Source organism: Lampetra planeri, chromosome 22, assembly GCF_965212315.1.
Source record: "Lampetra planeri chromosome 22, kcLamPlan1.2.h2, whole genome shotgun sequence".
NCBI lineage: Eukaryota > Metazoa > Chordata > Hyperoartia > Petromyzontiformes > Petromyzontidae > Lampetra > Lampetra planeri.
Genome location: NC_136128.1, coordinates 7,367,249 through 7,383,005, shown reverse-complemented (window position 1 = coordinate 7,383,005; position 15,757 = coordinate 7,367,249). Strand labels below are relative to the sequence as shown.

The window sequence follows — 15,757 nt, the reverse complement described above, 5'->3', positions numbered from 1 at the left end:
ATCCCAGACCAGCTGGAAATGCAGCCGGGCAGTGAGGCAGCATCAACAATTGTCCAAGCTCTGCAGTCCTCTATTAAGATGTTTTCAGCTAATTAATGAGTGTTTATACGAGGAAATCGGAGCACTTATGGGATAAAACAATTACATAATAAGATACATTTAGTGCCCGCTTTAATCACGCGATGCGCGCCTCTTTGTCAATGGAATAACTTGGCTCATAGGATGACGAACAAACACGGGTAATTGGAATTTCCAAGGATTAGGGGCTGTAGATAACAAAATTGTGGATTAGATGAGTTCTAACAAATTCGACAGCTCATCTGTGATGGCTGAAATACATATTACTACTTGAAACATGTGAATTTACTTTTTTCAAAAACAACGAGGCATGTTTTTCTAATGTAAGTTGGTTAATTTGTACGTCATTATGCTTTTGTATGCATTTTTCTTTAGAACCATGACCCTAGCTGACCTGGACAATAGCCCCCTGCCAGCGGTTCGGAGGGCAAAGGTCAAGTCGAGGACGCCGTCCAGAGGAAGGGAGGTCCGCACGGCCGAGGGCTCTCCCGAACCACCGGTCCCTCGGCTACGGCGAAACAGGGAGGGTCGCGAGAAGAGCAGGGCTGTCATGAGTCCAGATCGCCCTGACGAGGAGGTCGCACTCACCGAGGAGGGGGAGGAGGCCGCGAGGCGACCGAAAGCCGCCAGGAGGACCAAGAAGAAGAACGCGAAAGGTGAAGATGAACACTAAACTATTTCTTTTTTACTTTACCAGGTAAGGACCAGAGCTATAGAGCACTTTTTCAGAAGCGACCTGGCCACAAATGACAACAACGTGGTTTATCACGTGGAAATGTACAGATAGTCCCCGAGTTACGATGGTCCGACTTACGATATTTCGATCTTACGATGGCAATAGCGATACGACAAAATTGTACGTATGATACTTAGCTTTAGCGATTTCATTTTAGGGTTACCACGATACGATACGTTCCAATGCATGTTAAAAGTTTTTTTTATAGCAGATAGGATTGTTTCCTGAAGAAACTTTCTATTAAATTTCAGTTCATATAGGTAGGCTAAGAATTTACCTTGTTTTTTTTACTTTACATTTTACTGTGCAATACAGTATTGTAATTCATAAATACATACAGTATATAGTTTATACAGTACGGTACTGTAAATTGCTCTGTTTTGCTAAATTATCACCATTCTTTAAGACTCCTGGGTAAGCTAGGCCATCTTTGACTTACAATATGTTTGACTTACGATGGGGTCGTCGTAACGCATCTCCATCATAAGTCGAGGACTACCTGTATAGGGACCAAATACTCTAAACGGACACTGGGTCGTCCAGACACAAAGGGAGTGTTTAGAATGAGCAGCAGAGGAGCCGATCTCTGAGGCCCAACTATACGGTGACATATATAAACAAGAGTGCTAACCACAATGCCACTCATCCCCTTTTTCTCATGAACAATACTTGGAACGAGGAATTTATATTTCGATTTAAAGCTTTCGTGACTGCAGGGATTCATCTTCTTAGTTCTTTCGGTAAAGTCACGTAGAATAGAAATAATGAAATAATAATAATAAAACATAATAAAATAATTCTCACGACGTTTCGGCCACAACGCAAGCAGCCGTCCTGCAAATTCTTTTGTCAAGGCGCCCTTCCCCCCCTTCCAACCCAGCTTAAATATACGCTCCAAACATGGTGCTGTTTCATTCAGACGCTGTCTTCCCGACAGACCTGGTCTTCACCTGAGGACGGCTGCTTGCGTTGTGGCCGAAACGTCGTGAGAATTATTTTATTATGTTTTATTTTTATTATTTTATTACTTCCATTCTACGTGACTTTACCGAAAGAACCAAGAAAAAGGAATGTATACTTATTGCGTACCTATAACCACTGCGCAATGTGGGCAAGCTCTCAAATCCCGGTGCGTTTCCCTCCTCGCCCTTGGCGATCTGCCGTCGCTGACAAGCGCGTTTGACGGAAAGTGTGGCGGCGCTTTGATGTAACACGCAGCGGTGGCGGGCGGCAAGGAAGCCTCGTCAGCGGAGGTGGCTCAGGAGGCAGAGCGGAGAGAGGAGGACGAACAGGCGCTGGGCGTGTTCGTGCACCGCACTGACCGCCTGGCCTCTGATCCGCTGCTTGCATGTGCGCTGGTGCGCGTGTACCTGGTGGACGCTGCCACGGGGCAGTACGTGCGCAAGGAGGACAGGTGGGAGGGGAGGGAGTGTGGTGGGGGGGTGGGAAGAGCTCAGTATCATGTCGTCTTTGTTGTTGTCGTCATCGTGACCACCGCAGTCGGCATCATCATTGTCTTCATGATCATCATTGTTATGATCGTCATAATCCTCGCAATCATGATCGTCATCATCACATTTGTCATCATCTCCATTTTTCGATTTAAAGCTTTCGTGACTGCAGGGATTCATCTTCTTGGTTCTTTCTGTAAAGTCACGTAGAAGGGAGATAATAAAATAATAAAAATTAAACATAATATTGTATTATTTTATTATGTTTTATTTTTATTATTTTATTATCTCCCTTCTATGTGACTTTACCGAAAGAACCAAGAAGATCATCTCCATTGTCATTACCATCATCACTATTATTGCCATAATCAAAATCATCGCAACACTGCGGGTCCAGCATCATCGTCTTAATTGTCATCATCGCTCTCGTTGTGTCTTCCAAAATATGTTAGCGCATACATATGTTAAATCTTGACTTAAAGCTTTCGTGACTGCAGGAATTTATATTCTTTGGGTCTTTCGGTAAAGTCACGTAGATGGGTTGACGACCGCTTGTGTTGCGATCGAATCGTCGTAGTTTTTAAATCCTTTATATTAAGTTTGCTTGCTTGCTTGCGTGCTTGCGTGCTTGCTTGCTTGCTTACGACCGTGCAAATCTTTCGGTCGTTTTTTAACCCACTTCCCGTGATCCAATCGAGCTGACATTTTGCACACAGACTCGTTGTGCGAGACAATTAATGTTGGTGAAATTTTTTTTCCAAAATTTTACACTGTTTAGGGAAAACAAATTAAATATTTAATTACCAATTGCTTAATACTGGCAGACAATCATCTGACCCATAGGTGGCAGCCATCTCAAGCCAGAGGACGAGAAGACTCTAGCCACCACGCATATAAAGGATGTATAGTGAAAAACTTTGTTTTTACGGGTTTACTTGTTGGTCATTTGCTTTGAACCTATCTACGTGACTTTACCGAAAGACCCAAATAACATACATGTGTTGTTACTCAGTGATGTGTTTGAATACATAATTCAACTTGAAGGATTTTTTTATACAAGACAGCATTTTTAGACGTTAACATTGGATATTTAACAAACATTAAAGAGTCAGAAATTGTTATTTTATATCAGTGTACATTACCTCCCTTAAGCAGTCTCAAGCGACCGACCTCTAACACGGTTTCCCTTTCCTGCGTCCGCGTGCCAGCGAGCAACCTGCCGCAGCTCCCAGCCATCCGGGCTCCTCCGACTCGGAGCATCCTCTGACCACGCAGCCATGCGACGTGCGCACTCACCGCTCGTTGCTCCCTGAGTGGGAGGAGCAGCTGGTGTTCCCCCACCGTCTCGGCCCATTCCTCCGCGTCGAGCCCGGAGCTGCGCGCGTGTTACTCTTCTTCGAGGTGGGTATGCATGGTGGCAGCCGGTGGCTTTTGGTGATGGTGGTGGTACCTCGTGGTGGCGATGCCAACCTGGGGAAAAGCCTTGGACTCCCCTCTGCGAGCCGGCCCCTCAATACTGATTGCCCCAACCGCTGGAGAGTTTGAGAGGCGCCCTCGTTGGCTCGGTTTGTAGGATTTAAATCTGATTATTAGTGGGCAATACAACTGGTTGTAAGGTCTCTGCTACGGTCTCTGCAGGCACGGTTCGTCCACTAGGGGCGTTGGGGCGCTGCCCCATCAAGCAGCTGGAGATGAGAAATTATTTTTCTACGAAAAAAAATCTTTTCTATCAATAGTTCTGTGTTAATTTTTGTTTTAATTGTAATGATTCTTTCAACTTGAATTGCCTAATGAAAATAACATTTGTATTTGTTCATATCAGAAACCGCTGCAAAACCACAGTCTGATTTGTGCCTTGGGGAGGTGTCGGGGCAGCTGTGAAGGCGTCCGAGTGAGAGATATCCCTTCGTGCATTGCGATTAGCTTCACATTTTAGCCACGCCGTTTGAGACCCATTCAGGGCGGTGAAAAAGGCACCCATGGCTGTAATTACTACGTCACAACGCCAGGTTGCACTGTGCAAATATAACAGGTCACGGCTTTTGCCAGTGTCAAAGGGGTTGTGTAGTGTGGACTTGGAAGTACATGGGGACAGCATTTGCTTGTTTTGTTGTTTTGTTTCGTATTGTTTCTAAATGCCGACCGTTGGTAGATTAGACAGTTTTATCACTTTCACGGAAGGCCAATAACATGACGAAGTTTTTCTTAATGAGAGCACCAGAGGTCACTCACAACAGCCCCACCTAGTGGACATGCAATGAGCCGCCACTGCTGCTATGCTTGAACTTGTATCAGCTTTGATTTGCTGTACTTTTTTGTTTGTTACCCAGGCCTCCTTCATGAAGGAAATTTGGTCTACTCTTTAATCAAGGTTATAAAGGTTTAACGTAGTTATAAAGGTCATCTGTACTTAATTAATTAGTATGTAATGAATGAGCCAGCAAATTGATGAATTCTAATGATTCAATACAATAAATTATTATTTTGTGGTCTTGATTTTACCATCTCATTTGTATTGGGTTTTTTGTCTCATTTGTACACTTTTGTTAAGTCCATTTTCTTAAATATACGATGAGCATATCACTTAATTGATGTTGAAATGCACTGATGTGCGAGCACCAATTCCGATTGACAATGCACACGTGCATGATTATAGGGGAAGTGGTGGAGGAGCCAGCATCATCTCTGTCTCCCTGACTGGTGACCACACATCTGTTAATTGGTTAAATGCTATTTCTACCTGCCCGTACACATTGGGAACAGATATTTGGTGATTAAAATGTTTTACGTTACTCATAAAGCCAGTGTCATTAGGCCCAGTGGCTCTGTGATCTGAGTGATTGACTCAGCGAGTGGAGTTCAAAATGAGAGCACGAGTTAACATTCTGTTTGAAGGTTGACTCACTACTTCATTGTTGCATGGTTGATAAAATAGGTACAGCTTTGTGAGAAGACAAAGGCGGATGTCACTATGAATGGAGATGTGCGCAAGGCACCTAACAAATGGCTTTTGTGTTGGTGATGCTGGCCTTTGTGCTTTAGGTGGTGGATCTTGTGAGCATGGACGAAACTCAGACCAACTACTCCGCCCTCCAGACAGACAGCGGTGGCCGGCGGTGCCTGGCCTGGGCTTTCCTCAAGGTGTGCCCCTCTGAAACTTTGCCATCAATCAACCTGACTAGTACATGAGAAAACATTTCAAAGTATATCTAATTGGGGGACAAAGAGACAATTATTTTAATTATACCTTTGGGAGTGTATGACACTTGAGATTTTGGTTGTGCCGTTTGGCACGTGTGCCGTTAAAACAGCTGGTCGGTGCCAACGGTGCGGTGAACGTGGGCGGAAAGATGCGCCTGCAGTTGTTCTACCCGCCGGCTCGGTTTCGGCACGCGGTGGGCGTGTTGCCTGTGTACGAGTGGTACGCGAAGCACGCCCGTCTGCGCTACCCGGCTACGATCTACGTCACGGTCAAGGGACTCCGACTGCCCTCGCAGGTGAACGAGTATAACCCGTAAAAACAAAGTTTTTCACTATAAATCCTTTATATGCGTGGCGGCTAGAGTCCTCTCGTCCTCTGGCTTGAGATGGCTGCCACCTATGGGTCAGATGATTGCATTGCACCATTAAGCAATTGGTAATTAAATATAATATTTTTGTCCTAAAAAGTGTAAAATTTTGGGAAATTTTTTTCACGAATATTAATTGCCACACACAACGAGTCTGTGTGGAAAATGTCAGCTCGATTGGATCACGGGAAGTGGGTTAAAAAACGACCGAAAGATTTGCACGGTCGTAAGCAAGCAAGCGAACTTAATATGAAGGATTTAAAAAGAGCCAAAGAGCCGCATGCGGCTTCAGAGCCGCAGGTCGCTGAACCCTGGACTAGCTTACCGATGGTTTATAATCATCACTCTCTAGCCAACCGATGGCTTATGATCACTGTTGAACGAACCGATGGATTATAATCGTTGTCTGGTTTATAATTGCCATAATCCATTTAACTCACAAAACCGGTGGAGTCTACGAGAAATTAATTGGCAAAAAATATCCAGCAGCGTCCCCATGAAAAGAGTCGCATGCAAGTTTTTGCTTGGTAAGTCAAAGTCTGGTTAAACAAGCATGGAATGGTGCTCATTTCTATTTGTGGTCTTAAGCCAGTGTCAGAAATTCCACATCCCCATACTGTTCTCTAATCTCTTCTTAGTATGACCACTTTTGACATCCCACAAAGAGTTTCTCGCTTGATTGGACATCAACATTTGCCACGATAGAAAACGATTTTCAGCGATGATTTCAGCAGTCGAATTCCCCAAAGCCTGTCATGACTTTAGCACGTACATTTTACCCGGCTTGACAGCACCGCGTGCTTTGCCCGTGTATTTTAACCCCTTGTGTGTCTTCATCTTCTCGGTTCTTTCGGTAAAGTCACGTAGAAGGGAAGTAATAAAATAATAAAAATAAAACATAATAAAATAATTCTCACGACGTTTCGGCCACAACTCAAGCAGCCGTCCTCAGGTGAAGAATGAAACACCACGTTGTGTGTCGCTTGCAGCTGGATTCATTTGGACGCTCCATGATGGCGCTGCAGCAGGAGCAAGGCTCCCGAGCACCTGACGAGCCGGGCTCTGGTGTTGCGTCATCGCCCGTGCGCGCCTCCCAGCGTCGTGATGCCCTCAAGTGGAGCCGCCTGCCAGGACAGGTACTGCCACTGATCATTACTGCCCGGTGGAGTTGTAGAATGTGCTGCCGCTCACTGTATAGGTACCTCTGTACCAAGTTTCAAGTTCATTTCAAGTTCATTTATTAGGTAGAGCCCTGTGAGCCATTCGGCTCTTGAATCGGGTGCAACCGCAACAAACAAAAAACTAAAACATGAACAAAAAACATCTTAAAGTGAATATGTGACTAAGTGCAAGCAGAAAATCCAAAAAAAGACAGCAAAATATTGCAGAAAAAACACCGTACACCAACGCTGTGCAAAAATCCCAGTGGGATGCAAGTCAAACAACAACAACCACAAGACAACTTAGATTAAGGCCATCAGTCTAACTCTGTACTACAACAAACAAACATGGCTAAACCAATACACTTTTCCAAATCACCAAAATAAAGCCATGAAAGCAATGAAAAAGCAATCATAGGAACTGTGACGGAATTTTCACAATAAATGGCATAAACAACATGTACTACCAAAACCCTGCAGCCACAGCTGGCTGCGTGAGTCACTCTACAACAGCAGGAGCATCAATCGGAGGGGATGGTCGGCAACCTGCGGCTACTTTAAGGGATACTTTGTGACGTTATTTATTAAGGATCACCGTCCTGTATTCACATGCATTGCGGCTCTTGAAATATTGAGTGTTTTTTTTTTTGACTGAATTCGAAAAAAATGGCTCCTCTTGTTATATCGGTTGCCAACCCCTGCTCTATACTGGCTGCCAAGTGCCCTGCTGTGACGTGACCACGCACGTGGGCATGATGACGTCATCCCGCATTCCACAGCGTCTAGCCGGGTTCGTGCGTCGTGATGACGTCACACCCCCTCTGCACACACCCTCCACCTCGGCCGTGTATCCCGTGCAAATGCTTAGGCAGCGCGAGTAAATATGAAATTGCATTGCATTGTTGTTTCATTTATTCATATGTGTTTTACTTTTTCTATGTTATGTTCTATACCTTAATCTTTCTTTAATGCTGCGTGTTGTTACTTTTGAAATATTTTCTTAGATGCTTCTTTTCACTTAATTATTCTATATTATGCGAATTTTGTATTTATTTTTGATTCATACTCAAGTTTGCTAAATTATGTTTAATTTAAAGTTCACTTTGCAAAAGAGACTTCTGGATTCAGGCTTCTTACCTGGCTTTCAATTCAGGTTATTTGTCTTCCTGAGGCTAGTGAGGAGTTTACAGCAGTTTTTGTCTGCAGCCGAGCTTGATGAGCATGTTCTGCATGAATGGGAGATTGATATAGTTACCCTATTTTAGAGGATAATCCGTGTTGCGTTACCTCCATATAGGAAGTTACAATTTTAAATAACTCCCAATTTTTGCCATAATTCTGCCTTATAACACAAATATTGTTAGCAGAGGCAGTGGCCCCTTTATTATAGTCAGGATGGCATTATTAACCAACTTGCTGAGTGTTTTTAATTCTCGTGTGTGCACCTTTGCGAACACAGTCCCTTACACTTTTTGTTTTCATAACGATGCATTTAGCAGTTTCTGGCCTTTCGTTAGCACATTTAAAATGAATTGACCGCTGCATGTTTCATGAATTAATTATTCTTGGTCATTATCTGCACAGTTTTTCTCAATTAATGTTGATAAACATTCATTCATGGTGTACAGTGCTTTCAGCATTCATAATCAAATTCATATTGGTGCTGGAGGAAAGTATAGCGAGAGGTTTATTGAATAGACAGCTCCTTGCTTCTCTCTTCCCTCTCACACGCTTTCGCCTACACCTCCACTTGCATCATGCCCAGCTTTGTCTCCATATGCTGCTTTCTCTGCCACCAACGCATCCGTGTTTGTCCCATCCTGCACGCCGTCTCCCCCTTGGCCTGTATCATACTTCCCGCCTCGTGTCTTGACCTCACGCCCCCCGGCAGACCTGCTACATCCCCAACAAGCTGGCACTGACGCTCAAGGCTGGCACTGCCGGCTGCTTCCGCGTGCGCTTCTCTCCGGACGGGCGGGCGCTGGCGGCGGCGTGCGTGCACCGCGACAGCCATCCTGTGTTCGGTGAGCGTGTCCCAGCGCCGCGGTGGTGAGATGTTAAATCCCTCGCCCGGTATGAAGGATGCGGATGGGATTCATCCCGACCCTGACACCTGTATATTTGGAGTTTGCATTTTCTCCCCGTGGTCATGTGGATTTTTCTCTGGGTCCTCCTGTTTTTCCCTCCACATCTAGAATTAACATGCACTTAGAGTATTTGGCTGCTAGAAATGTCCACGTGATAAGCCACTTCATTAAGCTATCACTTGTGGCCAGGTCGTTTCTGCTATATAGCTTAGTGAGCCTTACCTGGTAAAATAAAAATTGTTTATTGTTTTAGATTATGGTTTAATTGTTATTGGCTACCCGCAGCGTTGGTCGTGAAACCACAGCCACTGCACCTGTTGTGGGCAGTGGCCACATCGTACATTTGCAAGGCTTTATAATCATCACTGAAAATTTGTATGGGATTCCTACTAGGTTTGTATTCGGTTCAAATTGATTCTTACTATGAGTGAACCACCTTGCGGGAGATTCCCAATAGTGGTTGTCCTATGGAGAGGCTTGCCCATGCCATGCATTGAAAAATTTTGATACTCCGACTGATGCTCCTACTGTTGTGGAGTGACTCATGCAGCCAGCTATGGCTGCAAAGTTTGGTAGTACATGTTGATTACGTCGTTTATTGTGAAAATTCGGTCACAGTTCCTATGACCACTGTTTCATTGCTTTCATGGCTTTATTTTGGTGATTTTCGACAAGTTTTTGGTTTGTCCATGTTTGTTTGTTGTAGTACAGAGTTAGACTGATGGCCTTAATCTAAGTTGTCTTGTGGTTGTTGTTGTTTGACTTGCATCCCACTGGGATTTTTGCACATTTTTGTGTACGGTGCTTTTTCTGCAATATTTTACTGTCTTTTCTTGGATATTCTGTTTGCACTCAGTCATATAGTCACTTTAAGATGTTTTTTGTTCATGTTTTTTGTTTGTTGCAGTTGCACCCGATTCAAGAGCCGAATGGCTCACAGGGATATACCTAATAAATGAACTTGAATAGGAATGTGGAATTTATATCACTGGCTCAGGGCGATAAACGGGAGATTGGCGTGCCGTGCCGTCTCAATGTTTATTTCATAAAAAATTCACTGACTTTTGCATGAAGTGTCTAAATGTATCTATTGAAAACGATCCTCATGGCAGTGTGTACACGAATTGATTATGATTATTCTAATTCTATGAAAATGTTATATTACCTATAGACTCATGGATTTAATGAATTAGTATAAATAAGACAGACCGTGACATGGACAATATGAACAAGATGAGAAATAATTTATTTTTCAATGCAACGGTGAACTTGAGAAATGTAAGGATTACCGCCCCCGCGGGTTATGAGAGTTGCCGCGAACTGCGGAGAGCGATTAATTTTAGGATTCGGCGATGATTGGAGTGCGGATCTTTGCAAGAAACATAATATTGGGGTAGTGGCACTTGGGAATGGTTTTATTAGTAATTTTGGTGTAGGTAGTGTGTATGGTGGTAAAGATCTTTCCATTCTTTAGTGGTATAACATCTTTAAATATGTACGAATTGTAATTAAGCAACTTTAACTAATGAAACGTTACCACCCCTAGTGACTTCCAGCTGTAGTACAAACCACACCACAGGACACGGATTGCGTCAGTAGATGGCGTTGTGGCCTTACGGTCGTCTCACGTGGGACGCTTTGATGAGACACGATTTCCTTCGTAGAGCAGATAACCTTCTATCACTCTACCACGATCTGTACGCTTTGTGGACGTACATGCCGTTTTCTGTAAAATATGAGTAACCAGTAATGGCAGCGTTTACTGGAATGTGGTTTATGTGAAAACTCGCATGCGAAACAGATTTAATTTGAACTCCTGCATACTCTGGAGCGCAGCTTTGGAGAGTTTATATTTGTTGCCTAAGGCTAGCTTGTAAACTACACTTATAACATGACGGTGGCCCAGGCAAAACATGTGTTTTGCAAAAACAATACCGTACACAAACACATTTTGGGAAAACCAGATGTAAGCCATAGCTCAGTTATGTGTCTACCTACCAATCAAACACATTTTTAGTCTTAATATCCCAAGCAGGATATTTTAAGTAATCAAATTATGGGCCATCTGATTCACATCGGCAGCCAGGCTTGTTAAACAACTGCCGCTAGATTACCGGGTGTTATTGATAAATATACTTTTGTAGAATATATTTCCAGTCCAGAAATTGCTTACTTAAACAAATGCTTCTTTCCTAACCTTCCTCTGGAAAGACAATAGGCTGACAGAATAAACAAAAACATTTTTTGTTATCGCGTGGAGACAGTGTATTTTGGCAAAAGCACGGTTAGTACGGTTGGTTAAGTACGCTGCGCAAAAGAAGTTCAACCTCCAGTAAAACCTTGGATTGCGAGTAACTTGGTCTGCGAGTGTTTTGCAAGACGAGCAAAATTTTTTAATTAATATTCATCAGGTCTTGCAATGCGAGTAGTACGCGTATACGCTTTGTCTGCCGAGCGCCACGTGATCACAACTGATATACGAGTGCTTTGGATTGCAAACACGTTTCCGGAACGAATTATGCTCGCAATCCAAGGTTTTATTGTACATACAAAAGCAGGTCAACATCAAGAGTTGTTGCATGGAGCATCTAGTTTTCAGGCAAGCTATGGCAAGTTTAAACTGATTATTTGGTGATACTGCATTGGCAGTGGTGCACAAACAAAAATAACAAAAAAATATCTGGCTCTACCTCTCTGGCATCACGATGCAGGAAGCGCTATTGACAAACTTAAATGAGTAATTGCGATTCAATCTAGATTTTAAGCTTTCGTGACTGCAGGAATTCATACTCTGGTTCTTTCGGTAAAGTCACGTAGATATTTTCTTTATTTTCTACCTACGTTACTTTACCGAAAGAATCAGAGAGTATAAATGCGATTTGTTTACGCTAATGTTCTCTGTTCTGTCCATGTGGTCAGTGTTTGAGGTGCCATCGGGCCAGCTGTTGATGGAGCTCCCGGGACATCTGGGTCTCGTGTATGACCTTTCCTGGTCACATGACAGCTCACACCTTCTCTCAGCGTCATCGGATGGAACTGCACGGTAGTCACCCACCTATGCGCCATCTACCAAGGAAAGACAAACATCCCCCATTTATATTCTTGGTTTTTTCGGTAAAGTCACGTAGAAGGGAAATAATAAAATAATAAAAAATAATAAATACATTTTTCACGACGTTTCGATTGCAACACAAGCAATCATGATCAGGTGTGAAAACCACTTTATTTTACCGAAAGAACCAAGAATATGAATCCCTGCAGTCACGAAAGCTTTAAATCGAAAATCCCCCATTTAGCCATACAGACTGTTTTCAGCAGGTGCAGCAGCTAGTGAGCACATGTTGAGGCTCGTCCAGCAAATGAAGAGGTGGTGTTGAAAATAACACATACCCCTGGCTGCCTTTGTCTCCCTCGTATTGATGTTGCCTCTTCAATGCACCAGATGATCACTTGGTAAGCAGGGTTCAGGATCAAATTGCTACCTGCGTTTATGGCCTAGAATTGAACAAAAGTTGCTGGGATGGCATTGTATTAGCCTCTTTGCTTTTATCTATATTTAGAAATGGCTCTCATCAATGGCTTATCCATGTTCCTTAAAATTAATTTTAAAAAATACACCCCTATGTTGCAAACAATCAGACTCGGTATAAAATTATAATTATCTATTCTTTAAAGAAAGCGTTATGAGCGTTCCATTTGAAATCTTTGCTTGAACTTTTTTATTGACTTGTTATGCACATCAAGGGCATCCATAGAAACACTAGCTATGTCACAGCACTCAAAAATCTACACAGATAGGTTAGCTGCAGAAACCTACTTTCTGTGTTGCTTCCTACCAGCCACCTCGCAGCCATATAAGTCGGCTACCCCACACATGCGTTGGTGTCTACACGATTCAACAAACCCCGTTGCAGTATTGGACTAGCGCGTCTGGTGTGGCTCACAGAGACCAGCAGCCATATTTTACCTCTCAGCCAAAGGAACCATGCTCCCATGGCTTCATAATATTAAGAATAAATGTGTAATGCGCACAGATTTAGTTCGCTCTCAGAGCGAGGGAATGATTCACAGTTGCGGGAAATCAGAGGCAGACGGGAAGGCAGCCAGTGTCGTTGCCAATCATTGTCATAGCTGTGTGGTCCGACGTATGACCAACTGCATTAATGCTTGTTTATACGTGTGCGAGTGAATTTTGAGGATCCGGAGAAAGCCTACGTGTGCGAGGGTGGTAACACTGAAGTCTGCTTGTACGGACAGATATTAATCCACTTGCTTTACTGCCATACCCTTGCAAGCCAGGAGACGGAAAACTTTACAGTCACAGGCAGGGAGGGAGCTCCACGAACATGTGCGATCAGCAAGTGCTGAAATGCGCTGGGGTGCACAGAACTGTTAACTACTCTTAGGTTTTTTGGTAAAGTCACGTAGGGAAAAAATAAATAATAATAAAATAATTGTAATAATAATAGAAATAAAATGATAATTATTATTTCAATTATATTTTTATTATAACTTTTTTGCCTACGTGACTTTACCAAAAAACCTAAGAGTATGAATCCTTGCAGTCACGAAAGCTTCAAATCTAGAATTAACTGTTAACTATTTTGTATTTTACCAGGCAAGGCCCACTGAGCTATTAAAGCTCTTATTCGGAAAGCGACCTGGCCACAAATGATAGCTCAACAAAGTGGCTTATCACCATTTGGAAATTTTTCGCAGCCAAGTACTCAGCTCACTGCGGCGCACACTCTCTCGCCCGTCCTGCCCTGCCGCTATCACAGCCTGTGGAACGTGGAGGGACGCGTGCGTGCGGCGGAGAAGGTGCTGCCCCACCCTTGCTTCACGTACGCGGGGCAGCTGCACCCGGCCGCCACCGCCGCGGTGGCCGTGACGGGCGCATACGACGGCGTGCTTCGAGCCTGGGACGTGGGCGGCGCGACGGGCACACGCGACGGCCGGCTCCTGCGCGAGTTGGACGGCCACCGAGGCTACGTCAACGCCGTGTGCTTCGACGCGGATGGTAAGTGATGGGTCCTTGTGGTCGTCGTCGTCAATCGGTCGCCACCATCCTGAACCACTTCAGTTTCGGTTCAGAGGAAATGGAGCCAAGCTGGTGCTGTGGTGGAGAAAGTGGGAGAATCGTAGTTGCAAGTACAAGCTCATATTCTGATCAGATTTGCACAACTTGCTAAATTCATCTTGATGTGCAAATTCCTTTGTCAAGGCGCCCTTCCCCCTCCAACCCAGCTTAAATATACGCTGCCAAGCCTGGTGGTGCCCATTCAGACGCTGTCTTTCCGACAGACCTGTTCTTCACCTGAGGACGGCCGCTTGCGTTGTGGCCGAAACGTCGTGAGAATTGTATTTTATTATGTTTTATTTTTATTATTTTATTATTTCCCTTCTACGTGACTTTACCGAAAGAATCAAGAAGATCATTACTATGATCTATTGTTGCCTATTGTCATAATTATCTGCGTCATTATCATTGTGATCAATGGTTTGGTAAAATCTGCCTGTGCACTTCTGAATGACTGCCAATGTACGTTTCGGAATTATATTTGATGTTGGCCATCTTATGAGCTGTGCCACTCGTTGGGATGTTGGCAGTGGTCATTGTAAATCATGCAAGTAACACAACATCCCTTCGTCAATCTACTGGTCGTTAAGTGCCGCCCCACACAATATCAAGTGTAATTTGTCCCTTCTGTGACAATGTGTCATGTGCTCCACTTGCTCAGCACCACGTAGTGTTAGTAAGAGAAAGATTCTCATTTTTTCAAAGTTAATTGTGGAAAGGGTAGCCAATTGTGCATGATTGTGACACATCCGCAGACATTAGCCTGCTGTTGTGGATGCACTCATGCATTTCTTCTGCCCACACATTCTACATTGTCTGGATTTGGTTGTTGATTGACCCATTGTCTGATGGTCGTGATATGAATTAATCTGTGGAATGCCAGATTTCATAGCAAATGCACAAATCACAAAAACCTCAGGAATACTATAATTCTGAATGATGCATTTACAATACTGATGTATATATTTGAATCCTTTTGCTGATGTGACAAACAGCATGCTCCGGTCGCTGTGGTCAAGGTTATATAATAATAGATGCAAAGGAGAAAAAACCCAAATACACAGCATTTTAAAAAATGCACACTCCATCTATCTCACAACCATGAACAGAATGCTTAGAAACTAAAGCAGACATACTTAACCTTGGTGGGGAATTTTTCAGCAATTCTTTCAATAGGTGCCTGGGAAACGAGTGTGCGTGTGACTTTGTTTAGCGTCTCGAGCGGTGTGTTTGCATTTTTGCGCCATACAAAATCCCCGCTTGTTTGTTTCACCACAGGCCTGCAGATGTTCAGCGGTGACAGCACGGGTGTTGTTCTTGTATGGCAAACTTTTGTGAGTCAGACAGCGAACAGCGACCCCGTGCGCGACTGGGCCGTGACCAAGGTACGAGTGGAACGTGTCGAGTAAAGATGTGCGGTTGTACAAGTCCAGCGCTTGAGTTAATCCACTGCTGGATGAGAGCCTCTCCACACCGTGTGGAGTCGTGAGGGTTATTTCACCAAATTCCCACGTCACTGATCAATGCGGGTTGGTGAAGGCGCGAACCATATACATGGGAGCATAGAAGTACAGACAACAATTAATTTTGCCACAG

General features: G+C 43.8%; 1 protein-coding gene across 9 annotated transcripts in view; it reads left to right on the top strand.

The window, feature by feature from the left end:
* The window catches only part of AHI1 (Abelson helper integration site 1), a 73,285-nt gene that overhangs the window by 8,772 nt on the left and 48,756 nt on the right, over nucleotides 1-15,757 (top strand). For all 9 annotated transcript variants that reach the window (XR_013586601.1, XR_013586600.1, XM_078604311.1 and 6 more), the window contains exons 7-16: nucleotides 454-734; nucleotides 2,033-2,228; nucleotides 3,474-3,666; nucleotides 5,308-5,406; nucleotides 5,577-5,762; nucleotides 6,824-6,970; nucleotides 8,886-9,018; nucleotides 12,001-12,124; nucleotides 13,863-14,101; nucleotides 15,440-15,546. Coding sequence is in view for 7 of the 9 variants with exons in the window: in XM_078604311.1 (XP_078460437.1) it covers nucleotides 454-734; nucleotides 2,033-2,228; nucleotides 3,474-3,666; nucleotides 5,308-5,406; nucleotides 5,577-5,762; nucleotides 6,824-6,970; nucleotides 8,886-9,018; nucleotides 12,001-12,124; nucleotides 13,863-14,101; nucleotides 15,440-15,546 (1,705 nt within the window). In the remaining 2 variants the exon portion in view is untranslated. The remainder of the gene's footprint in view (nucleotides 1-453; nucleotides 735-2,032; nucleotides 2,229-3,473; nucleotides 3,667-5,307; nucleotides 5,407-5,576; nucleotides 5,763-6,823; nucleotides 6,971-8,885; nucleotides 9,019-12,000; nucleotides 12,125-13,862; nucleotides 14,102-15,439; nucleotides 15,547-15,757) is intronic.